Source organism: Colletotrichum destructivum, chromosome 3 (assembly GCF_034447905.1).
Source record: "Colletotrichum destructivum chromosome 3, complete sequence".
Lineage (NCBI taxonomy): Eukaryota > Fungi > Ascomycota > Sordariomycetes > Glomerellales > Glomerellaceae > Colletotrichum > Colletotrichum destructivum.
The window spans coordinates 3,518,534-3,544,676 of NC_085898.1; the positions used below are offsets into that span (position 1 = coordinate 3,518,534).

The following is a 26,143-nucleotide window of genomic DNA, read 5'->3' on the forward strand; positions in this document are numbered from 1 at the left end:
TTCACTGGGGTAGCATGGTGAACGCTTCTAGAAGGCCATGCTCTTGCGAGTGCTTGCCATCCAGAAGGGCATGGAGCGCGTTAACGGGCTCTACAAGCCTGCGAGTCCTTTCCAGACGGTACGGTGCGACTACTCGGCTATACTACGGTCATGGACACATAAATCGACTTTCCTCATTCATCCCCATCCACCATCTACCGACAATACGGGATATGGACATGGCCGATGCCCCCCTCCCCTCCTGATACTATCTCATGCTCACAGATTGCGGGCATGACAGACAACTTTACTCTCAGCCCGGGAATTCAGCGCTTGTCCCCAGCCGACTCGCCGCAACCATGTTCCAATTTTGTAAACTGCGAGCCCCGAATACTGGCTGGCTGCCGCTGATTGATGAGTTCGGGACGAAGATGAGCTTTTTCGACAACGAAAATGGAGTACGGGGCCGAGAGGATGGGCGGTGACCGCAACTATCGACGTCCAACAGCGCTGTGTGACCCGAGCAGTCACATTTTCAGCCCCTCCTTTCTAATACTATCTATGCTCAAAGGAAGAATCGTCATTGTTATCGGCCTTGGAGGCTTTCCACTCCTGTATGGATACTCTGTAAGGAATAACGCATGCCGGGTTGGTATTCTGCCCCTGACCCGGATGAGCGCGGGCGAGTAGGAATATCCTTGCCCGATTCGAAAAGGGGACCTTTTCTCAGGTTCGCCGAAAGGGTTTTTTTTGGCATGCAATCCTTTCCAAACCCTCGAGAAGAAAAAGGAAGCATGGAAAAGGAAGAAGAAAAGAAAACGCGGAACGCCTTCCCCCTCCCTCCTCGTCGGTGACACAGGCCCCCTATTATTTGCTTTTGGGTATTATTTTGTTCTTCGTTTCTGAGTTCTCTCTCCTTATCCTTCGTATCAATGTTCCTCCCCCCCTCACTTCCGCGCGGGCGGGGTGGCGGGTCTGCATATCTTGGACCCACGGGCTTATTCTCTTCTGTGTCTTCCTCACCATGTCTTTGGCATGCCATGCCGTGTCTCGCCCTCAGACTCGTCGTCTGTCTCGTACCCGAGTCCTCCCCCCTCTGTCATTTTGCTAAGCTAGTGAACCGGTGACGGAAAATACAACACATGGCCGAGGAACGCCACCAACACCTCCGTAATGATGATGCCATGATCGTTCTGACACGCAGCGAGTCAACTATCCTGCGCAACATTTGTAACTGACCAAACAAGACTCACGGCTTCCCTATTTGCAATTCACGGAATGACCACCCAAGGACGCAAGTGAAGGAGGGGGAAGGAGAGAGAACAAACAGCACATACACAGACAGATTAACCCCCCCTGTCCCCTTGCATCCATAGCAGGCGGAGCGAAAACCCCTCCAACCGATAACCCGGCCTCCTAACTCCTCTTGAGCTCGTGCCGTCCCCGTATGTTTTGCGCGATGCAAGTCGAGTGGATCACCAGCAGGTGAAAACCGGGTTCCTGGCTTTCACCGGCTCCAGCCTCTCCACAATAACCTTCCGTTGGTTCCCCTCCATTCCCTCGGCGGCCGCATAGCCCAGGTCGCCCTCCTCAACGTCGTTTTCATCGTAGTCCAGGCTCGGGCGGGAACTATACAGGTGTTGGGCGATGCTATTGCCGCTGCGCCGCCCGGTCGCCGTTGCGAACGAATATCGACGTTGCTGCTGAGTCTCTTGACGGGCGGGGGAATACATGTTGAGAGCGCGAGACCCGTGATAGCTTTCTCTTTGGCTTTGGCCCGAGAATCTGGGCCGCTGCGCTGTTGAATCTTTAGCTAGCGGTAATGACGAAGCCAGGATCCCCGAGCCGTTCATGGATGTCTCGTCTGGCGACTGAGCACCCTCACCTGTCGGGCTCAGCGCAAGCTCGAACCTGCCCGGATGAGGCATGTCGGCCGGGGGGCTGGCGAAGCCGAGCAGGTCCTCGTCCACGCGCAGTGGCGGCGCAGTAGACGCGTTGGCATCGCCTATGTCGCCCTCGTCAATCGACCGTCGCAACTCTGCCTCGTGACGCATCATTTCGGCGGACGTTACTCGCATGGGAACCGCGACAGGAACCTCCACGAGATCATCCCAGACGCAGACCTTGGAGCGACGTGTAAGTTCCAGAGGACCATGGTCTGGCGTCTTGAGCGTCTCCACAATGTTCCATGCCTGGCCCTTCATAACGGCGATCTGTCGAGCAAACATCTTTTCCTGGAAGTCGGGGTCCAGTTGAAAGACTTTTCGCAAGGCCAACTGTGTTTGGCTCCACCAATGTGTCGAGGTCAGGAGAGGGAGGAAGTGATCCCGCGTCTTTTGTGAGAACGGCCGCCCGATCAAGTCCACTGGCAGGAATAGCCATCCAAAGGGGAAACTGTGTAAAAAGAGGGTTAGCTCAGTCGTTCATGGGCATCCGAGTTCTCGCCCAGCCAGGCTGATGGCCGACGAGGATTGTGAAACTCTCATACCTTCGCCATGCGTCTGGGTGCTTCCAAGGCCAGGAAAGTGAATTGTCAATGGCGCCGATTGTGATCTTGGGGTCCCGTGAGCTTGACACGGTGCTTGATGCTTTCATAGGCTGTTGAGTCTTGTAGGGGTACGAGGAGCGACCTTCTGCCGCTGATCGCTGGCTCAGGTCTACTGGCCGCGGTCCATCCTCTTCGGACGGACCAGTCTCCATGTTCATCTGTAGTGGCTCTGACGCTATCGATACTTGCTGGGTGCTCCAATCCACCTTAATCATCCAGTTGTCCAGACCACGATCAGTGTTCCGCATCATGTAATCCAGGATGACCAGTTTCTCGAGCTCTTCGCGAAAGGACTGCTTCAGTGACTCGGTCCATACAAAGTTGTCTGGGCCCAGTGGTGGGGTTTCCTGTCTGATTTCGTCGTCGCTCTCGATATCATCCAGTGCTGCGGCGCTGCCTGGGCGGCAGTTGTCTGCCCATCTCCTCCTACGTTTGCGGTGCGGGTCATTGGCTCTGAACCCAGACCAGTATTGGTCCGGCCAAGGATGTTCTCTCAGAAATACGTTGGCATCCTTGAAGCCTTTGAGGAAGACCTGGAAACTTCCCGGCTTTTCAGGAAGTGGTTTTTGCTTTCTGTAGAAGTTGCGGCGGTCCCAAAATGGGTAGTGGAATGATTTGGAAGACAGCCACACAACGTCTGTGTAAGGCACCATGTGAGTGCGAAGTTGGCAGTCCAGGGTGTATGCAGCGGCTTCGCTGACATATGACAGATTGGGAATGAGGCTATAGGGCACGGTCAACAAGTGGAACACCCGGAGCACGAGCATTCGGGTAGCTTACCATGCGCGTCCGAAGCAGCAAGGGAACAAGTTCCGGTGAATCCACTTGTTCCACTTGGGGTTGCCGGCGGCATATGGTTCTTCGTCCTTGGGCTTGAACACGCCCACAACCTTTCCTTCTGTATTCCGAGCGAAATAGCTGCCGGAGCTTCCCTGGGAGATCATGCGCGGGTGTGTGCCTTGCAGAATGGCTTGCCTGACACTGCGCACGATATCTTCGAATTGGGACTTAGTCATGACGTCTTGTACCGCCGCCAAGCCCTCGGGAGTAATGGGCCGAACACCCTCCGGTGCTTGGAACACCGAGTGGTGAATCTCGAGATGTTCTTCCTCACCGGTCTTGCCACGGCCTTTGGCGCGTTTGAACCGGCTAGCAATCTCGTCTGCCCATCGCTCCAGCCGAGCATTGATGGCTTTGATGTCTACGCCAGAGTTGCTGCCGCCACGACGTCGATTCCTAGGTCTAGAAGGACCGGCGCTTATGGGCTTCGGCGTCGTCATGCCCGAGCGAGGGCGCGGCTGGGCGATTGGTGCGAAGCGAGGGCCAGAAGCCGGCTGAAGAGAGGCGTACGACTGGGTGAGGGGGTCATCGTCTTCGGAGTCGGAAGATAGGGCATCGGCCTGAGCGAGCCGCTCATAGCCCGTCGTCGGGGGCCGGGGGCGAGGCATCGTAGCCAAACGTAGGGATAGTAGGTTCGCGGGCGAGGGAGAGGCAATTAGCTGACAAAGGGAGGCCCGGAGATCAGAGCCATGAGGGTAGTAATCGTCGAGGTGCCGAAATAAATCGAGATTGAGAGGCCTCTAATGCAGTTCTCTATGCTGCGTCTCTTTAGTGATGCAATGGTCAACCGAATCCAGGAGATGCGGAAGCTTGGTCTGAGAATACAAGCCACGAGGTCAAACCTAAGATTGAAGGGAGGGAAAATGAACAGACGGCGCTACAAAATTAAGGGTAACTCGGAAGTAACAGTAGGCAGCGGGTAACTATAGTGAGATTCCAGGGTAACAGGTAGCGGTTGCGGCTGTGGACTGGAGACCGTTTCGCGGCGAGTCGCGTTGTCAAGCATGTGTCGTCAGGAATCCGTGGTTTGGGCGGACCGCGATGCTGTCATTGTGATCCTGGTCCCTTTCCGTTCCCTTGCTCAGCGCGCCAAGGTACACACAGCAAAGGCAACCTGGTCAGGTTGGTAGCCACAGCGCCGCACCTCAGAAAATGGTTTATGTGGCCACCCAGGCACGGGCCGGGCGCCGATTTACCCGGCGTGACTAAAGTCAGGTATCTACCCACCTACCTTAGTGCCCGTGCTGTGGTTGGTCGCTGTGACTGGACAGCGACGCTCATTACCTACCTACCTCTCGGTAGCCACCTGGTACGTGGATGATATCAGATACCTAAGGTACCACCGATCTAGGGAGGACAACCGATAGGACACTTGCAGGAAACAGCCGGCACTCGATGACCATCTGTTCATCGCAAACCAGATGCAACGCCATATCCATCTTTGTATATGGCGGTCATGGGATTCGCTGGAATCGTGGAAAGAGCTCGGAGCCGGCCGGTACTAGAGGTCTATATCGCCGTCTGTCGGGTTGGAAGTAGTATAGTGACGGCAGCTTCGGATATCGGCCTGGCGACTTGTTAGAAGTAATCCATACTTACCCCACGGTGTTGTCGTCTTATTGTACGACAAAAAAGTCGAGACGTTGTGCTAGCCTGCAAGTTCCGGGCGTGTTGGTAGAAGCCAATAATTGAACATTGCGAACAGCACATGTCCTTTTATTCTAAGCACAAAGCATTCCAGCCGATGTGTTGTACTATTTACAACGGCCCAAATCTTCTGCTTCAGCGAGTCTTTGGTGCACCTGTCATCCATAATTCCCCCAACTCTCGGGTCGCAGCCACGGGCCCACCCACACCGCACGACATCGTTCCAGAGTCTCTTCTGCCTACGAATTGGTTCGATGCATCAGGCGACCTGTCGATGAATGGGTTCTTACCTGATCGTCTCGGCGAAGGTTCCGTCTCCATGATATCACCGGCCAATCCATTCTCAGGCTGACCCCCTGATTTCGGGACATTTGTGCCAACATCCAATCTTGGGAGAGCACGTGTGGTCCCTTGCGGAGTGACAGGCTCGTCATCGTCGTTTGCGGTTTGGACGACTGAGCAGCTATGCTACCCCTCTTACTTGGATGATCTTTCCACCTTAAGCCACTCCGGTGTCTTGTAAGATACCGATCAGCCCAATCCTCTGCCACACGCTCCAATCCTTTCCGGCACCCTCGTGCTCCGCAGCCCTCTTCATTCTTCGCCCTGGGCCGGTGCATTGAAGTTCTTTATCATCTCTTCACCCCTTCCGGCTTCAATCCCCGTTATCTGCCCGCATATCACTCCTTCCTGCTAATGGACGTGTTACCAACCAAGAGTTGCACATTTTAGCCTCGACCAACTCTGACCGTCTTATGCGTCAACCCTGACCATGATTTCTCAATTTGAAGCAGGCATCCAGCTCCGAGAGGCAACACCGCGAGCCTTCTCACCGGACCCAGACACTCCCCGCGGCCGCAAGAGACACCGCAGCCTGACGAGATGTGACTTGGAAGCCATTCACTACGGTGGTACTGGGGAATCCAGCACGCTACGGGGACGGCCCCGCCGACGATCGACTTCGCCAGTGGCACTGTCGTCGAGAGCTTCTTCACGAGCCATTCCGGACACCTCCGTATCTCCTATGAGGAAGCGTCTCCTCCGCATCGTCATCCTCGATCGGCGACGGAATCAGAGTCCCTCCCGGTCCCGATCACCCAATCACCAACAGGCCCCACCCCGACGCCGACATCGAACGCGGAGCCGTAGCCGGACCCATACCAAGGAGATGTATCAAGCGAAAGAACAGTTGCCTCGGCCCCGGAAAGAAAAGCTATATGTGATAGCAGACAAGGCATCCCACGACTGATTAAACACATGTTTGGAAGGAAGAGGGGGAAAGGGGTTGACGCACGAGACCCCGAACGAATTCTAAACCAAAAAAAAAAGGAGGAAACCTCCCTCCCGATTTAAATGAGGCAGCAAAATCCAAATACGCTGTTCACATGGCATTGTAACGTGTGCGAAACGAAGCAAGAAATCCCGACATGCTGCCGCTAGTCAAATGGACCCGGTACCATGATTTCGCCGATGGTATTCGGCCACGCTGGCCCTGTCTCGGACAGCTCAGACCAACTCAAGACAAGCATCGATCGAGACAGACACCAAGGCTCTCGATCCGGCTGGGTAGAATGAATGGGGTGCGAATCTAGAGCGGCTTCCTTATCTAAAGTGGCCATGAGGGAAAGACGTCCTAAAATGGCTCATGTTGGAGATGGTGGGCAAAACACGAAGCGCAAGGCAGGGCGGTCCAGGCTGTCGGGCTCAGCCGCGAGAGGTATCGCTGCCAAAAGGATCAAACGGGATGGCGGCATAAGCATTCGTTCTTACTATTCGGGTGTGAAGGGGTTGAAGATGATGGATACGAGCGAGTGTCAAATTCACCAAGAACGGCAGACTCTGTTTCCACTCTGCTAGAAACTGAAAGCACGGATATGAGTTATTTTCCTGTTAACATTACTTTCCTTGCGGGGGAAGCTTGATGATACACAAGTGATTGGAGAGGAAGACATGCTTGGTCAAGTGATCACGCACTCTTTCACAGGCTGCCCACTACGCCCAGATGATGGTGTAAGAGAGTGGGATGGTCTGGCCAAGATAGGTTGGAGTGGGGCACAAGGGCCAGGCTCGGTTTGAAAAGGGTGGCCACGTGAGGGTGCGAACTTTCCAGGTAGCTAATCGGAAATCGGGAATCAACGGGTCCCCACTGCAGGTGCCCCGCTGCAAGAGGCGGAGGAGTGACCTTAGCTGCAAGAAGGCTGCAGCCAACGATGCACCACATTCATGTGCCGCGCCTTCCTCCTTACGTTTTCCACATTCCCACGCTACCTACCTACCTAACTAGGTACGGACTGGGACCTTACTTACCTATCTACTTCCAACCAACCTTTACTACACAGTTTGCGCCTGCCTCAGGTGTATCTTGCCTCTCGTTGCTTTTTTCTTCTTCTTTCCTTTGCCTGGCGCTGGAACTGCAACGAAGTTCTTCATCACCAACTCCTCCCCATCCCCCGCCGAGGCAAGGACAATGAATGATAGGGGCCAATCGGCACTCTGAACAGGCGTCAACTCGACTCGACCTTCGACCTCGTTCTCCTACCCAACTTCAAGCGCCGCCCGCATCATTCCGAGGTGTACTTCTGGACCCTAAACGCTGCAACTCTTGATAGTCGACCCTACTCGGCAACTTTCAACTCACTACTTACTTCGGTATTGGGCTGCGATTACCCAGGTCCCACCCTCTCAACTGGTCGCATCTGAGAAGAGCATCGTGCTTTCCCCCCATCTCACCACCCTGCCACCTCTGGTTGAAACGTCCAATTTGGCCATCTAGTAATATTCACTGCTTGGGACACAGTGGTGTTTGAGCTTGGTTACCTTAATCACATCTTGTCCTTATCTCTCTGGTCAAACGCCTACTACTACCTTGTTCGTTTCCTTGCGGATATCTCACATTTGATTTCAATTTCTTGCGTTTGTGATGATTGCAACCACTCTTCTCAGACTTCTTACCTGAGGCCCACCACTTTACGTTCAACCTGCAGCGCCCTCTGAACAAGGAACTCAACGGCAAGCTGGCAGGAAAACGCAGTCATGGCGTCGCCCAACGGGTCAAATGGTAAGTCTCTGTCCTGTCTTTGACCTCTAACAGTCCCTCGACACCCTCCGCCTGGAAGCACGACTGCTCCTTCCCTTTGCCCTTCTTTCACAAGCCGAGAAACCTTCCACAAAACAATAATTTGCCGAACGTTTACTGATCTCTCCTCTCTCTTTCTCTGCAGGTCGAACAAATTACGCGATCAACCCTCAGTCGCAGTCGTGGAACCCCCAAGCGTTGCTCAACCCCCGAGCATACGCATCTACGCCTAGTTCGAAGCAGAATTCCCCCAAGCCCCAGGCTTTAGCGACTCGATCCGCGCCAGGAAATCAAAGCAACAACAGCAACGCTTCCTTTATCTTCCAATTCGCGAGCCCGAATGACACCCCGAACGAGTCGTTAACACCTAGCATGGCTTCAGGCGCTTCGACTCCTGGCCGCGACGGCGGAGTTTCGCCCTATGGAATGGGCAACATGATTGAGCGAATGAACGACGTTCAGGACCGCGCCTCTGCGCCTCAGCCTAAGCGGAGAAAGTATGACACACCCGAGTCTGATGCCGACAACAAGAAGGCGATGGGACCTGGCGGCAGTGGCATGCTGGGCGCGTACGTAAAAGAGAAGCAGGATGCAGGCCAGAAGGAGAAATTAAAAGTATCCACGCAAACTGTAGATCTCACCGAGGGCGACGATGATGTGGTCATGGTTGTTGAAGACCCCGCAACTGAGGAGGTCTGTTACGGCATGCTTACGGCCAAACTCGACTGTCACAAGGTGCCCTCTCCGAAGCCAGGAACACAAAGCATTTTTGGAGCGGACTTCATGCCCCCCGTCAAGGTTGTTCTGAAAAGAATTATCGGAGATTCGAGCAAGAAGATCTCGGCCTACGATTTCACTCGCGACATCATTGGAAATGTGGACGCACACACCGCGGGAGCTCTTGTCCCCCTGCTGGACTCTAATGTGCGGCTTAGAACCGACTGCAAGATCCCTGCGCGTAGAAAGCAGGCGGACGAAGAGCCGGGTAATGCCATCTCGAGGTCATACCCCCTGGAGATGACTCTGTACGGCCAATATCGATTTGTGAAGGCGGTTGGCAAGCATTTTGAGCGAGCAAAAATTGTTCTGCGCCACCCTAACAGAGTCGACAAGGGCATCCGCTACGAAAACGTCCATGTTGATTCGAAGCCCGTTCCGGCTCCCGGTGCTAGAAATCTCGCTGGAGCTCTTGCTCAGTACAACAGTCACTCATCGTCGACTTATTACACCAACCCGACTACACGCACAGTCGAGGAGATTCGGTCAGACGTCATGGGTGTCTTCGACTCCATGGGAAAGACGGACGAGCTCCCTGAGATGGACCCATCGCCCATCATCACCACCGAACTACTCAAGCACCAGAAGCAGGGTCTTTTCTTCATGACAGCCAAAGAGAAGACGTCTACCGCCGAGGAGAGAACCAAGGGTTCAATGTGGCAGCTCAAGATCGGCCCCGCCGGCCAGAAGTCTTATTACAACGTCATCACGGGCCAGACAGAGCGACAGCTTCCCGCGGAAACTCACGGTGGCTTGCTTGCTGATATGATGGGCCTGGGAAAGACCCTCAGCGTGCTCTCGCTTCTGGCCAGTACCCTGGACGACGCCAAGGAATGGTCAAGCCGTACGCCTGTCCAGCCCGAAGTGCCACCCCAGAAGATTGGAGGCAAAACGACAGCCTCGAGCTCCCTGCCGCTGACAGGCATCGCCAAGAATACCAAGACAACGCTTCTCGTCTGTCCCCTGAGTACTGTCACGAACTGGGAGGAACAGATTAAGCAGCATATCGCGCCAGGGCAGCTGAGCTACTACATTTACCATGGTTCGAATAGAATCAAGGATGTCGAGAAGCTGGCTGAGTTCGACTTGGTCATCACCACTTACGGCTCTGTCTCAAGCGAGCTGGGCGCTCGCAGCAAGCGAAAGTCGGGCAAATTCCCCTTGGAGGAGATTGGATGGTTCCGCATCGTTCTAGACGAGGCGCATATGATCCGCGAGGTTGCAACTCTACAGTTCAAGGCGATTGTTCGGCTTCAGGCCGCTCGCCGCTGGGCTGTTACCGGAACCCCCGTACAAAATCGCCTCGAGGACTTGGCTGCCCTTCTTCAGTTTATCCGCCTGAAACCCTTCGATGATCGAAACAAGTTCAATCGATTCATCGTGGATCCGTTTAAAGCCTGCGACACAGAAATCGTCCCCAAGCTTCGCGTTCTCGTGGACAGTGTTACTCTCCGACGTTTGAAGGACAAGATCAATCTTCCCCCGCGCAGCGATCACCTTATCAAGCTTGACTTCACTGCCGAGGAGCGTGAAGTTTACGAACTATTTGAGAAGAATGCCCAAGATCGCGTCAAAGTCCTCGCCGGAAACGGTGTGCAGCGGGCGTTGGGAGGCCACACGTACATCCACATTCTCCGATCCATCTTGCGGCTTCGCCTTCTCTGTGCCCATGGCAAGGACCTCTTGAACGAAGAAGACCTAGAGGCCTTGCAAGGCATGACAGCTGACATGGCTATTGATCTTGACAGCGACGATGAGGACAAGAAACCCGGTTTATCGGCCCGAAAGGCGTATGAAATGTTTGAGCTTATGCGAGAGACGAACACCGATACCTGCAGCGCCTGCTCCAAAAAGCTGGGATCCAACGACGACGCCAACATCGAGTCGGAGGGACAGGAAGATATCCTCGGTTACATGACGCCCTGCTTCCATATCGTTTGCGGTTCTTGTATCAAGGGTTTCAAAGAACAAACCAGACAGCTTCTCGCTCCAGGCGTGGCCGAAGGACCCTGCCCGATCTGTTCCACCGTCATCAGGCCCGCTTACGTTGACATTCGTCGATCACGCGTCAAGGTCGAGCACGAGGGCCCTGCTAAGGACAAGACCTTCACCAACGGCCGCAAGAGTTTCGGAAAGTACTCGGGTCCTCACACCAAGACGAGGGCGTTGGTTGAGGATCTTCTTAAGTCGAAAGGTGACAGCGATGCGAGTCCCCACGAGGCGCCGCACAAGTCCGTCGTGTTCTCAACATGGACCTCGCATCTTGACTTGATTCAGATGGCTCTCGACAACGTTGGCCTCAAGTACGTCAGGCTTGATGGCAGCATGACGCGTATCGCCCGAACTCAGGCGATGGACAGTTTTCGTGAGGATGATTCGGTTCATGTCATCTTGGTGTCGATTACAGCTGGTGGTCTCGGCCTCAACTTGACTGCGGGCAGCAATGTTTACGTCATGGAGCCCCAATACAACCCCGCAGCTGAGGCTCAAGCCATTGACCGAGTTCACCGTCTGGGCCAGAAGCGTCCGGTGCGCACAGTCCGCTACATCATGCGAAACAGCTTCGAGGAGAAGATGCTAGAGCTGCAGGAGAAGAAGAACAAACTGGCGAGTCTCAGCATGGATAGAAAGGATAAGGTCTTCGATAAGAGCGAGGCGGCTAGACAGAGACTTCAGGACCTCCGAAGCCTGTTCAAATGAGTTTCGGAGGGACGAGAACCGGGTCGTCAGCATTGCGCAAGCATAGCAACATGGCGTTTGGGAGTACATGCTAACGAAGCACTTTCAGCGGGGCCCAATGGGACTTCTTTCTTTTCTTTTCTTTCCTATGTCACCGCCTGCGATTGAGCCTCACTCGCTCGAACGATTCAGGGGACAGCTGCATTATGGTGTACGAAGGGGTACGGGGCGGGGGGGGGGGCACTATTACTTTTCACGCGTCCAACGACGCGACGATACCAGGACGGTTCAACGTTTTCTAACCTCGTAGAACGAGAGCTGCAAGCATCAGACCGGTTGAGGACTGATTCGGATGGCAACTTTCTGATTCCTTATTTCTATCGGTTCGCGAGTGTGCGACGCTAGATTTGCATCAGACTTGCCCATGCAGTTAGGGAGTCTCAGCTACAATGGCGGCAAACATCTTTCGCGATGGTGGATGGACAGCATCTTGCTTCGCGACCGAGGCAAGTTAGTTAAGGCAGGTAATAATACCACTTCACAAGCCGCATACATGTCTGCTCAGCACATGCTTTCCATGGTCGCTCGCAGTCATAGTGATTGTCTGTAACACTGGTTAGACAGGCGGAACGGTCATCCATGACGGTCACTTGGTGTCGCTCCGTGTGCTATTTGTATATAGTATGGCGACGACGGTCGTAGGTCATCTCTGCTAACATACATTTTCATGATGACGACTGCAACCGAGGCATGAGTGATTGCTCACTTAGCCAGCATTGTCAGGTGGGGGTACCTACCTATGCACGTCAATACCCGGACTTTTTCCATTTGATATGAAAACAAATGTTTTGTTGGGAAGTGGTAGTTTAGAAGAACGTGGTCGCCACTGCCAGCCAGGTTGTCCCGCGGCCGAGCCGTTTGCCCGGGTCTCCGCCCCAACCCAACCCGATGCCCACTCCAACATAGCATCACGCCACGACCAAGTCGATTGCGGAGCCGGCCCCCTCCCCCTTGTTATCATTTTCTCTCCCGCCCGCATTATGTTGGCAGGGTAAGTGGATGGAGGCTCAACGCTGACCAGCTTGTAGAGTCGAAGCAACAGTCTGGAGCAAGGGGAGAAGGGGATGGAAAACACGTCGCCGTGCTTCGAGGGTACCTGACAGGTGACGGCAGTGGACAGTCAACGGATTGGGTCTCGGGCATGGCTCAGGAGCTGCGGCCGCAAATTCCACGTTATGTGATATTCGGTTCTCGGAAATTGGTCACCTGAAATAGAACTCAAATTGCAATGAAATGTTCCTCGTGTTTGGCTCTCACATAATCTTTTCCAACACTCGTCAACGTGGCAAGGAAAACACCTAGTATCAGAGGAAGAAAACCCCAACTAATGCGACCGAATCTTGGGATTTAGAAGTGAAAGTTGTATAATTTCGTTCTCGGCTTCTGGTTTGAGTTTTCCCGTTTTCTAGTCTAAACAGTTTTCATTACTGTCAAAGCGAACGCCCCTCTACAATGCCTGACCTCCCGCAAACGCCTAAAATATATCCCATAATATTGAGGTCGGCAATTGAGCTTCCCCAGAATACAACTCAAGTGTCAAAAGCCGTCTCTTGAAAACGGCTTGCACATACCATAGTGAGGGCGATTACAACCAAGCAGGCCTCGCAAGACCGGTTGCATTGCATGTCGTTGTAAGAGTTACACTCCCGCCTCTCCCATTTGGTTGTTTGATTCGAAACAAGCCATCCCAGTTTGTCATTACGTTGTCTTCTCCGTCATCTCGTTCATGCGGCGTCGGCGCTGGCGGCAGGCATCGACACGCGGGTAAGCTGATCACCAGCACGGACAATACGCTGGCCACTTGAATCGGTGACATATGTCATGTCCTTGTTCTCGTACTGGGCACGCTTCCAAATCTCAACCTCGCAACCACCTCGGAGGACACCAACGCGCATGGTAGAAAGAAGGTTGTGGGCGGCGTTGGAGTGTAGGTAAACACCACCGTTGAATATGGCAGTGGCGTCCTTGCCGATAGCGGATGAGATGAGAGCCTTGCCACCAGGATGCTCCTTGATGAAGTCGGTCACGTCATGGATAACACCGGCGATGGCAACAAGGCCCCTGCCATCCTTAGCCTGAGAAACAAAGTCATCCCAGTCAATGACGGGAAGCTGCTCAAGGGGAACGCCCCAGTCAAGTCTTGCACGCTTCTGGTCGAGCTTCTTCTGAAGCTGTTGAACACGACCCTTCTCGATTTCATTCTGACGGAACTGCTTGAGGTCCGTGGCGAGGCCAAGCTGCTTCCAGGTCCAAATGCACCACTTGGTAGGGTCGTACTGCCACCACTGAATAGCGTTGCGGTAGTCGGAGGGGAACTCGTGGTGGAAGTTGTGGTATCCCTCACCGAGCGTGACGAGGGCAGTGATGACGTGGTCACGGGGTGAGTTACGGTCATCGAAGGGCTGGTCGCCGAGCCAGTGGGCCAAGGAATTGACGCAGAAGGTGGCCTGCTGAACGACGAAGATGCGGAGGATGCCACCGTAGACATAGCCGCCGAGCCAGTCACCCCATCCAAGACCGCAGACAAGAGTGGGGAAGATGACACCCATGGCGATAACACACTTGATGAAGTGGACGTGTTGCCACATGACGACGGGATCCTCGTTGAGATCGGAGATGTCGGTTCGGCCCATACGCTTGGGGTCCTGCTTCAAGACCATCCAGCCAATGTGACTGTAGAGAAGGCCTTTGCGAACGGAGTAGGGATCCTTATCGGTATCGGTGTATCGATGGTGAGCGCGGTGGCCGTGGGACCACCATCGGATCGAGCCCTCCACGGCGCCGGCGCCAACAGCGGCAAGATAGATTCTCAGAGGAAGACTGGCCTTGTAGCTACGGTGAGCCCAAAGACGATGGTAGCCTATCTATTTGTCAGCTCGACTTGTCCCCAGATGTCAAGCATAATTTTGAGACATACCGGCAGTGATACCGAGACCAGTGTTGAAGTAGTAGACAACAGCGAAGACAGCCGTCTTCCACGTGAGGGGAATCCAATAGGAGCAGATGAACCCAACAAGGGGGACAATCAGAATGAATGTGGTGTTCAGCCAGTTAACGTGCTTGTGCCAGTTGGCCAAAGTGACAGGCTGCGTCGAACTTCAAAGAAGGTCAGTCTCCGTCATACTCAACATGGGGCAGTGAAAGACGCACATGTGAGGCTTCTTGGGGTCCAAGGGTTTGGCGGCACGAACGGGGACGTAGTCAGATGTGCCATCGGGAAAGTTGTCGGCCTGCTTAGCCGTCGCGGCGGAGGACGAAGTCGTCGCCGACATGTTGAGAAACTGAGCCAGAGGGCTACGATCGAGAAAGCCGGGTGTTATCTTTCGGGAAACGAGGTAGTCCAAGATGCCTGTACCAGAAGACAACCGCAACGATGCTTGGTGCCTTGGGTAGGTAGCAACGTCGTCCGCGTTGATGTGTACTGTCCGAAAGGCCGGTGGGGGTGATGGACTTTTGGAGAGAAGGGAAGGTCTAAAGGACAGGATATCGAGGTGAAGAGGAGACGAAGGGCTGTGAATTATATAAAGGGTAACGGATAGGTTTTGAGACCCCAGCAAGGAAGGACAGGTACGGAGGCCGGGGTACCTTTGGGCGAGGTGTCCGCCACCCACCAGCTTCAAAAATCCCAGCAAACGAGCGAGTGGAAAGGGTGGGATGGTGGTGGGGAGGGGGGGCGTGGTCCTGTGAATCAGAGATCACTTAGCCCAGGACCCAGGTTAAGTCATAATCAAGCGAAAAAATGCGAAGATGGATGGGCACCGTGGGCCTTGCTTGGGCCGTGGGGTTGGACTCTGAACAACCCGAGTTCACAATGCTGCTGCTGGCTGGAAGAGGAATGGGCGGGCGGGACCTTTGAGCTGGGACGGGATTTGCAGACAACGAGAATGGAGATGGGCAGACAGATGGGAAGCAAGAGACTTCCTCGCCATCGTAACTACCTATCTAGTACCACAGTAGAAAGACCCGCACCGAGAATTTGCGGTCTTGCCTCATGCCCGACAAGTATTGGACGACGACGCGTGTATCCGAAAGGACGGCGGGAAGGAATCATGCTGAGCATAGTGGCATGGCCAGAAAACAGGCAAGAAGGGATGAGGGCAATGTGCATCCCTCGCCTATCACAAGGGCATGCCCGTCCCCTTGCAGTTTGTTCGTTGTTAACCAGTCGTAATAGCAAGTGACCGCCGTCTTCCTTTTGGCCTACATGGGCAAGTCAGTACTCTGTAAAGAGTGTCCGTAGGGTACACACAATTCACAACTGCCATGCAAAACCAGGTAGTTTCCTTGAACAAGGTAGCAGCTGCGCTCAACAATCACCAATCGGCAGGTGGCATTGAAAACACTCTCTCGGTCTCGCCAGCATCTTTGGGGAAGCGTTCCTCCCTTTCCTCCGCCTGCTATTTCGTCTCTCCGTCTCTCCGCCCGTCTCTGGTCTGACATCGCTAGCGACATGCCATTAACCTCACGCCCGCGTCCAGAACACTACCATCTGCTCCGCCCGTCAAGTCTTGGAGATGTATCTTTCTTCGTTGGGACCAAAAGATGGGCAGATTCAACTATCTAAATCTCTCACAGAACCTGTTCTTCTAGGGACCAACAAAAATCGGTCGAATGTCATCAATCTTGACGCAAGCAAGAAAACATGCCATCAAAAAAGTCCGGCATTGGAGAATCAGAAGCAAATCCAGCGCCTGCCAACGCATCGGATCTCTTTGCACAGCCGAGGATGAGACGATTGACGGCCCCAGATCAGGTCACACTTTTCGTTGGCCTTTCCCACTTCCCCTAGTCCCGCAGGCTTCTGGGGTTTGCTGGCAATTCTCTTGTCTCTTGAGGGTGAGGTGGGAGGTTGTCAATCTGCAATGAATCACTGGCAAGCATGCACAAGACGGATGTGGTCCAAAGAGAAGGAAAAAAGGTCCCGGCTCCCAACAACTTCCCCAACGCTTTTTAATATGTCGGACCGCTCATTGGCGGAAGCAGGGGCTTGCCCCTGCCTTGAGGTCGTCGCTGGGGCGGGGCGGATGGGCGGCTGGAATTGACCTTGCTTGATCAGGACTTTGTACCCGCACTCCACCATTTTCCACGACTCCAGTGCCTCTTCAGGGCTGAAGGAAAGAGCCGTCTAACTGGATAAGTTCCGCATGCCCTCGAGAGAGCACGCGCCAGATCTTCCACCATGGCGATGCCGACCACCGCGTCCAAGAATTTCTTGTTGCTCTGCCATGCCACTCTCCCCCAGATCTCCACGACGGTGGCGATGTGTTAGACATCTGTCGACGGCGCTCGGCTCCAAGGCGAGTAAGAAGGCGACCGAAGGACGTTTCGAGCCTCGTCGAGCGCCGTACGCCTTCCCGCTTGCTCGTTTTTTCTTTCATAGCGCCTCTCTTGTCTCACCGTACCTCATGCAGTAACTTTGTACCTGCAGCTAGCTATCACACACCACCCGACCTGAATCGGCCTGATCCATTTCTATCAACCATCCGTTCTTTACCGCTCCTCGGGCGGCGTTTGGCCACGCACATCTCCCGGAGCAGGTCACAAAAGGAAGGAAGGGAAGCATGGTATTTACCCGAGGCGACTCATCAGTTGCAAGCTCGAACTCGATGTCTCTGACCGATCCTTCCCTCTCCTCCCCCCAGGCCCTGCTGGGTCATGCGCCAAAACACACAGGGCGGAAGAGAAGCGCGTCACCGCCGACCGGTTGGTCGTCGAACCAACAACAGCAGTGATGAATCAACAGTGGCGGCAGTCCACGCCGTCTCTCAACATGTGTCCCCACTCGGAGATCCACTGAATGACGAAGGTCTCACGTCGCCTCCGAGCTTTCCAGTGGTAAGGCGTCTTAGGCCCTTTTATCTGGCATGGGGGGCTTATCTCTCTTCCTTATCGTTGGGACGACTATCTTATCTCGCAGGATTTAAGAATCACTAGCCAGCGGCCTCGTCCACTCCCGCTTCTTCACATGGTCGGTTGAACGTCCCGGCCAACGATTTCGGTTTCGGTGCATGGATGGGAGACCATTCACCGAGTACAGCCTCGGCATCTACAGACCTACGGATACTACCAGGCGACAACTCTGCACCCCAGCCCGGCCCTTGAATTCGCTTTCCCCGGCAATCTTTTTTAAGAGAAAAGACAACATCCGCCCCTTCCCACTCCGGCATCCCGGCCCATCCCCAACAGAAACAGGACCCTGCCCCGCAATCCTCTGCCCCAGAGCTGCAGGACACGGCAAGGATCATAGGTATCTTTTGCCTCCACCATCGCCGACCCGAGGTCTGCTTTGTGGTCTTGTGGCCTTGTAGTTGAGTGGCGATTCACGCTCCCTGGTGTGCAGTTCTTCTCGTCGCCTTTCAAGTTCTCGTCTCTCCCTAAAGCACGCTATATATCAAGGGCCTTCGATTGGCAGTTTCGACAGCTGTGAAACCTCGGCGTTCTGGAACATTTCTATGCTAACCCGACTAGTGGAGGCGCTCCCGAGCCTCTCTCCCTCTCGCATTTGGTCGACGCCACACCCGACCCACCCTGTCGTCCACAGTCAGCCCTTTCCCCCCCTTTCCTCTCCCCTCCATACAAACCTACCTATTCGCTGATTCTGGGAGCTTTGGGAGCCAGACCTAGCCGCCCGCGGCGACCCGAGCTCTTAGCTCCAATTTTGATGCCGTTCAACTGCTACAACCCGCTGCTGGACCTCTTACTCTAATTGCAATGCTCACCAACATGGGAAAGAAAATTATGCCCGGTTGAGTGTTGACCTGACCGAGGTCTGCCTCCCAGCTTTGCCTACGTATAGAAGGGATTCTCATCAAACCGCTGCCAAGCCGATGCTAACTTCTAGACCGACCGCCTAGACTGAATCGAACCTGATGTCGGTTTCGGGATTCAAGCTTTCTGGATGGTCGTCATCAATAAAATATCACTACTCAAAAACCACCACCTAGTTTATACTACCCTTCTACTATCAAGAACTCAACCACCGCTTTTGCAACTTAAAGCCAACCTTTGTACCGGGTTGGTAGGAGCTCACATTTCGTCCCCAGTAAGGCCTTTTCTTTCATTTTCTCGTTTCTTCTTCTGTTCTTTCCTAACTCTGCCGACTTGACATCCATTACCCACATTCCATTCTGTCATTAGGTAGTCAGACGTGGAAATTTTTCACAGTCATGTAAAGTCACTACGAGTAACCTGCAGTCACGCGGTTCCTGACAGCTAGGTTGCCAGAGGCTCGGTTGATGGCATCTATTCCCACTTACAATTTGACCCAAAATTTACACCAACGCTATGCCGACGACTGATGGGACAACCCATCCGCCCTACACAGTGGCAGCGCTACCACTCAAGAGAGAAAAGAGACAGGCCATCACCGATGCCCGGCTGGTCGAGTTGCCCTCGTGCAAATTCGCCTGTCGCTGCCCCAGCCTCTATACATCCATCATTCCTTAGCACCTGTCGTCATCGTTGCTGATGCTGCCACTGTCGTTGATTCAAAGACATCTTCAAGAGACGTCTTCTCCCGCATCGTCTGCTCGTCGGTGTCGAGATAGGCAGCGCCGACGCCATTCAGTTCCGGAGCCTCTGCCGCGGGGGGCGATCGCGCTGCTGTCTTGACTTCTTTGCCGGTCTCGGATGTGATGGCGTTCTCTGTCAACGCAGTCTTGGCACCGGGTGCTGACGGGATTTGCGGTTCGTCAACGGTGTCCACCTTTGGTGTGATCCCACCCTCGGTGAGGTCCGGGTCGGTCGCAGTAGAATCTTTGGTTGACGACTCCGCAGTCAGATTCTCATGTCCCCTGTGCGGTGTTGCAGCCGCAACGTCCGTCGACTCGCCCGAAATAGTGCCGTTACTGTTCAGTTGCTTTTCAGGTACTGTTTCCCCCATTGCTATAGGCTCTGATTGCCCTTCTGTTTCTTTTCTGTTTGGCTCCGTTTCCGGCTTACGCTCGACTTCCCCCAGCTCCTCCACCTTGTCTCCCAAAACTTCCTCAGCTATATTGATGTCTTTGACTGTCAGAGACCTTGGCATGGTTGGCTGCGACGTGACGGGACCAATAGAAGCGTGCGCCTCAGCCGAATTATTCCCGGAGACCACTCTTGCAAGCTCCTCTTCGACGAGTCTCTTATCGTCTTGTCTAAACGTCCGATTAAGTTCGGCCCGATCCAGCACGGCTAATCCATTGGAAACGGGTGTCCATTGCAGTTCTTCCAGCCTCTGTTGCACCGACTGGTCTGTTTCCTGTACTGGTTCAGGCGTTGCGATGGAATCTTTGCTGGTTGTCGGTGTTGCGCTTTTGCGATCATCCATCTCGTCTCCTCCGACGTCACTATATGACGGTGCAATGTTCCTGGCCTCCGCCCAGCTCGAGATGTTGTGGCCCATGTGAGGTGACTCGCAGCGTCCATACTGACTCGGGAGAGGGCTTGGAGGGGATCGTCCTCTCGTGTAGTAGTAGGGGTCTTCAGAAAAACCTCTCGTCGGACCAGCGTGAGTATTGCCCAGGTTGACGTACGACCAATCATGAGCCGGCTGGACAGTCTTGACCCTCGCGTAGCCATTGTCCTGGTAGCCATTTACGAAGTACTCTTGCATGGTGTAACCGTCATCCACGGAGATAGACGGGGGAGCATCCTCTCCAACTGTGGACTCGGGGAATAAGACCATGAGTGAGGAGGCCTGCAGCCGCAATCGGGGGTCATCGCTTAGGCAGATGTCTACCATCTCTCGGTACCAGGCTGGCACGATGTGCTCCTCTCCGAGCTGCAAGGGCCGTCCCTGAGCTTCAGGTTCATCGTCCTGTGCCGCCAGTGCCCACAACACCATGCCGAGTTGATAGAGATCGGATTTGACACCAATGTACATGGAGATGCGCTGGTTGCTCTCAATAAGAGGTGTTGCTTCGGGAGGCTCCCAACCTACCGGGCAGCCTCGTCTGTTGATGTCAATGATTTTGGCGTCGTCTTCGTTGTCGATTACGATGTTTGAAAGGGTGAAATCGCCTTGTACAAAGCCAGACTCATGAATGTCCGCGAGTCCCTGCACGATTTGACGCGCCCACTTCTCTCTAACCGGCCACGGCAGACCCAAGTCGGAGTCCTGTCGATTGTCATAGATGATGTCGATGAGAGCACCCTGGGCGGCGTAGCTAATGAGCAGTCCCTTGACATGCTCGTCGTCATCATCAACAACGACGCCATAAAATCGAATAATGTTCCTCGAATACCGAAGCCGGTTCAAGGCATTAATCTCATAGAGAAATTCGTCGATAGTGTCGGGGCCTGGTATTTCTTTTTTGATGAGTACCTCACCGCTGACTCTGACCTTGTAAACAAACCCAGACATGTGGGAATCAAAATCAATGTCCCGTTCTCTTATCCTTCGACAGCCCAGGTGTTGTACCTGACGAACGGTAGGGTACTGAATGATTTCCTGTCACACCGTTAGCCTCCGAGTTAGGGCTGACGAGCTGATCGACTCACATTCACATCCTCAACTACATGAACATGCAGTCGGCCGTCAGTGGTCTGTAGCTTCAGATTGGTGACGGATTGATAGAACTGGATGTCTTGCAGGCTGTCTCTGATGGCTTCGTATATCTTTGAGCTCTTGTCGCGTTGAGACTTGGTATGCAGCAAGTCCAGCTCAAGAGAGTTGTCCGGGGCATTGCGATAATCGAGAGAAACAGTTACCCGACGCCAGAGAATGGGTGTTTCTCGATACGTCACAAAGAACTTTTCTCTCTTGGATTTGTCCCGGAAATGCATGCTGAGATTGAGAACCCAAGTGGTTTCGAGTTCATCGTGAATCATCGCCTCGTAGTGCGATTGTGACGTCGTTACTGAGTGCGCATCGGAATTGGACTGCACTTCGTGCACATGAGATTCGTTGACAGTGGGTTCTGATATTTGCACTACCATTTGATCCAAGCTGGCTTCGGCCTTTTCGTCGGCAGGGCCGGCCGGAGAAGAAGGGGCAGTCTGAACCCCATAGGCATTTTCGAAGAAGTCGGGGGCACTAGCTCGGGGAAAGGACTGCGCCTGTGACGCTGTACGTGACGACTGCACGCGTCTGTCCACCGACAAAGCACGCCTCTCTGCCGGTGAGGACTCGACTGGTGAGAGGTTGTTCCTACGCTCTGACTGTTGGCGTTTGAAGGTTTGCACGCGAGGAAGCCCGGGCACGACTTTTCTAGAGACCCGGCGCGTGAGGTCAGTACTTTGCGGGTCGTCGGAGTCGGGCTCAGGCTCAGGCTCGGGCTCGGGCTCCCTAGGCTGGAACGGGCCGACGGGTGCCGGGGCCGCATTGTTTCGTCCGAAGAGTTTGCGCAGGAAGCCGGTGGACGAATGGGCCGAGGAGGGCGGCGGCTCCGTAGAAGATAGGGTCGATTGCGCCATCATCACTAATCGAGTGAGATGTCGTCGGGGTGTTTTCTGATGAGTCCGTTTAGATGGCGGGAGGTTCAGGTGAGGCTCTCAACGGTGTGGTTTCTGGGGAGTCGGGACGAGGTACTGATTGGGGATAGGCCGGCAGACCTGGTCCGGGAGCGAACCAGGCGGGGAACAAGGATGGGCCTTGAAGTGAAAGACGGTCAACGTCCAGCCTAGTTCGGGAGGGCTTGGTGTCAGGTCTGAGCTGTGTTGGGCTGGCGGCGGCTGGGAAGTGGCCGGGCGCGGGCAGCGCGAGACAAGAATGACGATGGGCGTGTTCTTGTGGACGTTCAGTTGCTACTCAAGCGTGACGGGCAGTATGCAGGTGGCCGCACGCAAGAGACATCAGACGCTGTGGCGAAGGAGGATGGAAGTGTACAAAGAAGCAATAGCGACGACCATATTCAGATGAGAGTGACGAGGGGCAGAGGACGAGAGATCGGCCGGGCTCGAGGGGCCTTTTGGAGGAATTTCGTAGGCCAATCAGGAGGTTGTCGGAAGGAGGTAATTGGTGCACGCAGATGTTGGATGCAGTGCATTTGCTGTCATTCATGGATAGAATAGAGCATGAGAGTCGAGCATGAGTTTAGGTGTTTCTTCCCTAGTACTGACAAGGTCGGGTGGGATCACCTAGGACGACGGCCGCCGGACAGATGACGAGGACGGCGCGTGTGTAGGTTTTTGACGATGAAGGGATGGGTTTGGCGCGTAAAGTTGATTCGCCTAGGCCGAGGCGGGGTGGCAATGTAAATAACGTGTGGGAGCGAAGCCGAGTCGGACCGCCCTGCGTCTCGAACAGATAGAAGTGGTGTCGGTATGTTAAGTGTGATAATATGTCGATGGAAGACGTGGGCGTGAGTGATATGTGTGTTGACAACGGTGCGGTTGACGTATGGATGTGCGTGGACGGGCTACCTAGGCCGAGCCAAACGTCGGGTACGTCGTGATGTACTGGTAGTGTTCGACGGGCTGGACGACGAGGTGAGGCGAGCGTTGGACTCGTGCGGTTTGTATGGAAATCAAGCGGCAGGGAAGCTGACTGGGAGGTCCCGAGAGGAGCAAGAAGAGGGGGAGGGGCAGCTTTGACGGTTGCCCCTGGACACTCGACGTCGTGGGGTTCGGGGTCAGCGCCTGCGGCTAGGTCTGTCTCTGGTCTGGAGCAGCGGTTTTACTTTTCTCGCGAGGATACATCCAAAGTGGTGCTTGCGCATGCGGTAGAAGCGCGTGGGAAGAGGACTCGAAAGGGAGTTTTGATTAGCGAGGACAATATTGGGGATCCCCAGCATCGCGTGTTTCTACCCAGGTAGCTGCTGCAAGAGGCTGGGAGTCTGGGCACCGGAAGATGCCTCATCGAGCTCCCGTACCAATAGAAAGATCGGGCGAAGAAGAAGGCAGCGGTTCTCCTGCGGCGCGCGCGCTTCAAGACAACCTCTTGAATTCGTACCCAAGATCTGGCTGGTGAGAGGGAAACGAGCGGATGCTGAAGGCACGCTGTAATAGAAAGTATCTGTCTTGGTACCTATCTACCTAATACAAACATTGGTACCTAAGGTAGGTAAGAGCAGCCAACGAGGAACGAATAGTGTACATGAGGGTCGAGGAACCCAAGCAACTAAAATGCCATGCTTGTCTGACCTCACTTGGGCACTCAGGCACCACACCACGCGCCCCGCCACCTCATGGCTGTCATTGCATATGGATGGCTTGCCGGGGGCGGGCTTAGGTGAGGGACGGGCTGCGCTAAACGGGAGAGCACTGGGAGCTTGACTCTTTGTGGAGGGGTGGGGCGCTCCCAACTTTGATGCGTTGTCCCTCCTTCCCGTCCGTTCCACTTGAAAATGGAAATTGGGCGTCAAATGTTCAGTGATAGCTGAGGCAGTCTCATCTCTAGTCTGCCTACCTACCTACCTACCTACCTACCTTGGGTAGGTAATAAGTGGTTTTCTTCGAAGATGATCGTTGCTTCCCATTCCGAAAAGTCCAAGAGACGGTAGGGTGATCACCAAGGGACGCAACTGCCTTGCCTCCCCCTCAACCGTCATACAATCCAAACAATACGTTCTGCCCATTCAACGTACCAAAGCGTGCGGTATGCCTCCCGCCTGTCCGAATAACAAAGATACTACCGGCAAGACGCGAGGTGAACAACTAGAGCCTGTATGGAAACCCAGCCTGAGGTCGACCTCCATCACGCCAGTCACATTAGCGTCCGTCTTGACATGTACGATGACCTCTGTCCTCAGCCTTCCTCTCGACGATTGGATACCGACTATCCTTTCCTGTGGACGTTGGGTTCGTTAGGCTCGCATTCAAACCACAGCCCCTTTCTTCCAAACCTGCAAACATCCACATCATTGCTGCACGTCTCCTTTTCAAATCAATTGGCTTCAGACTCTGGAATTGACCGCCCTTTACCTCCTTGCCCGACCCACACTGAGGTATAGAGACTAACAAGGGTGACCAGGCGGAGATCGGAGGCAGACAGCGGGGACGCCGGCTGATTGCTGACTCAACATCTCCATGCCACCTCGGAGATCCAGAGTCTTCGCCGCGTTCGATTCCGCCAGAGTCACATCGCGAGTGCACAAGGGTTTTGCCCTTGAAGATGGCGACGGCGACGGTGACAACGATGACACCTTCTGAGGTTTGATAGCAACCAGACGCATCAGCGACCTCTCTAAAATTCGATGAGCCCAATATAACTCGAGAGCAACCCGTCACTGGCTAAATATCCTTGATGATTTGACCGCTATCTCCAACAAATGACGGCGCACATGGACTCTCTTCGCTTGCCGACTTGCATCAAAGATCCGTCACTTGCGCAATCTTACAATCGATGGGTCCTTCTCCGTCTTCTTGCGTCGGAATCTGCCCTCGGGGGCACTGGGCAAGGACAAAGAAAAACCCACGTGCTCATCCTTATGCTGCGTCAAGGTCGCCCGCTGCGCGACCTAACCTCTTCGTCCGCAGTCTGAGGGGCCAACACATCGTCAATCAGTCATCTCTGTCACCCTTTCGCCCTCCACTGCCTGAAGCTATGCCGTTTGCATAGTAACACGACAGTAAAACTGCGCAACAGGCCGATGGGACCCCAACACAGAACACTACGATGCAAGCACACGAGAACGAGCTGGTCCAGCGTCTTGCGAATCGACTCGTGAGGTTTGGTGCCGGCTGCAACGCTGCAATGCTGCAACGCTGCCTTTCCGACACTCCCTCTAGCTCCACAGGCCGTTTGCTCCTCATTGCCCCTCGTTGCTAGCTCAACGATGAATACAGATACGGCGGCGACCAGCCTGGGACCAGTGCTGCATTCGCAGAACAGGTGTAAGGGTGTTGTCGGAATGTGTTTCGGTTGTCTGCCCCGTCTGTTTGTCAACGTCAGCGGCCGAGCCCGATGTGCCTCCTTCATGCGGTGGTTCATTTGGGCATCGATGCGGCCCAAACGATGAGGCTGTCTCCTCCTTGACTGGGTGGCAGACTCTCTTTGAGGCTGGAGCCATAACCTGCATCTGCTTCAAGCTCCTTCTGAGTCCAATTCACATATGCCCGCCTGGATAGACAAGCATGGGCCCTTTGCACTCACCAGCCAGCCGGGTTCGGTCGCGGTCGCGGGTGTATTGACACTGCTGGCTATTCTTGCAACCTTTTCTTCCTTCAGTAGGCTCAAGTGCACGAAGCAGGCATAGCCATGCTTTCCTCAAGCGCCGCATCATCTCCGACCTGATGATCTCCCGTCTTCAGTGCACTGGGAACACAGCATGGCTTTGAAGATGTGCGCTGGGTGGTCGGATGGAAGGGCAGAAAAATGATGCAAGGGGTCGTCCCGTCTGACCTTTGACAGATCCGAATGTCTACCCGCGAACCCCACCATTCCCGCGTGGACAGACGGGCAAAGCACCACCCACGTCAGACCCTGAGAATCCCCCTCCTGCCTGGAGTCGCCTAGAAATTCGTGACGAACGGTCCAGGGTCGAGCTCTCGCACCGGTTTCGTATGCCCTTGATATCAACCTCTCGAGGTCCGCTTGGCCTTGGCAGGCTGGACCACAATCAGACACATGGAGCATGGCACCATGATCCAGGCTCGGTTCTTGAGTGGCAGGGCCTGTC

The 26,143-nt window shown here is 54.4% G+C and overlaps 6 protein-coding genes across 6 annotated transcripts; 3 read left to right on the plus strand and 3 right to left on the minus strand.

The window, feature by feature from the left end:
* Window positions 1-202: 202 nt before the first annotated feature.
* Window positions 203-4,461, minus strand: CDEST_05160 (Putative phosphatidylinositol 3-/4-kinase, catalytic domain, phosphatidylinositol 3/4-kinase). The gene is made up of 3 exons (XM_062921319.1): window positions 3,308-4,461; window positions 2,468-3,250; window positions 203-2,373 (listed from the first exon to the last, which is right to left on the minus strand). Exons 1-3 carry the CDS (start codon window positions 3,973-3,975, stop codon window positions 1,455-1,457), a joined length of 2,370 nt encoding a protein of 789 aa, XP_062777370.1. The 5' UTR covers window positions 3,976-4,461; the 3' UTR covers window positions 203-1,454.
* A 996-nt stretch (window positions 4,462-5,457) lies between these two features.
* On the plus strand, window positions 5,458-6,271 carry CDEST_05161 (uncharacterized protein). The gene has a single exon (XM_062921320.1). It carries the CDS (start codon window positions 5,787-5,789, stop codon window positions 6,261-6,263), a length of 477 nt encoding a protein of 158 aa, XP_062777371.1. The 5' UTR covers window positions 5,458-5,786; the 3' UTR covers window positions 6,264-6,271.
* A 997-nt stretch (window positions 6,272-7,268) lies between these two features.
* On the plus strand, window positions 7,269-11,767 carry CDEST_05162 (Putative helicase, Zinc finger, RING-type, Zinc finger, RING/FYVE/PHD-type). Its single transcript, XM_062921321.1, has 2 exons — window positions 7,269-8,072; window positions 8,236-11,767. Exons 1-2 carry the CDS (start codon window positions 8,048-8,050, stop codon window positions 11,565-11,567), a joined length of 3,357 nt encoding a protein of 1,118 aa, XP_062777372.1. The 5' UTR covers window positions 7,269-8,047; the 3' UTR covers window positions 11,568-11,767.
* A 1,563-nt stretch (window positions 11,768-13,330) lies between these two features.
* Window positions 13,331-14,878, minus strand: CDEST_05163 (Putative cytochrome b5-like heme/steroid binding domain, fatty acid desaturase type 1; the record flags this gene model as incomplete). Its single annotated transcript, XM_062921322.1, has 3 exons — window positions 13,331-14,466; window positions 14,524-14,702; window positions 14,757-14,878. 3 exons carry the CDS (start codon window positions 14,876-14,878, stop codon window positions 13,331-13,333), a joined length of 1,437 nt encoding a protein of 478 aa, XP_062777373.1.
* A 2,000-nt stretch (window positions 14,879-16,878) lies between these two features.
* On the plus strand, window positions 16,879-20,059 carry CDEST_05164 (uncharacterized protein). Its single transcript, XM_062921323.1, has 2 exons — window positions 16,879-18,373; window positions 18,461-20,059. The coding sequence occupies exon 2, from the start codon at window positions 19,241-19,243 to the stop codon at window positions 19,988-19,990; it is 750 nt and encodes a 249-aa protein (XP_062777374.1). The 5' UTR covers window positions 16,879-18,373; window positions 18,461-19,240; the 3' UTR covers window positions 19,991-20,059.
* A 1-nt stretch (window position 20,060) lies between these two features.
* Window positions 20,061-23,339, minus strand: CDEST_05165 (Putative protein kinase). The gene is made up of 3 exons (XM_062921324.1): window positions 21,084-23,339; window positions 20,117-21,033; window positions 20,061-20,075 (listed from the first exon to the last, which is right to left on the minus strand). The coding sequence occupies exons 1-3, from the start codon at window positions 21,999-22,001 to the stop codon at window positions 20,066-20,068; spliced, it is 1,845 nt and encodes a 614-aa protein (XP_062777375.1). The 5' UTR covers window positions 22,002-23,339; the 3' UTR covers window positions 20,061-20,065.
* Between the last annotated feature and the right edge of the window lie 2,804 nt (window positions 23,340-26,143).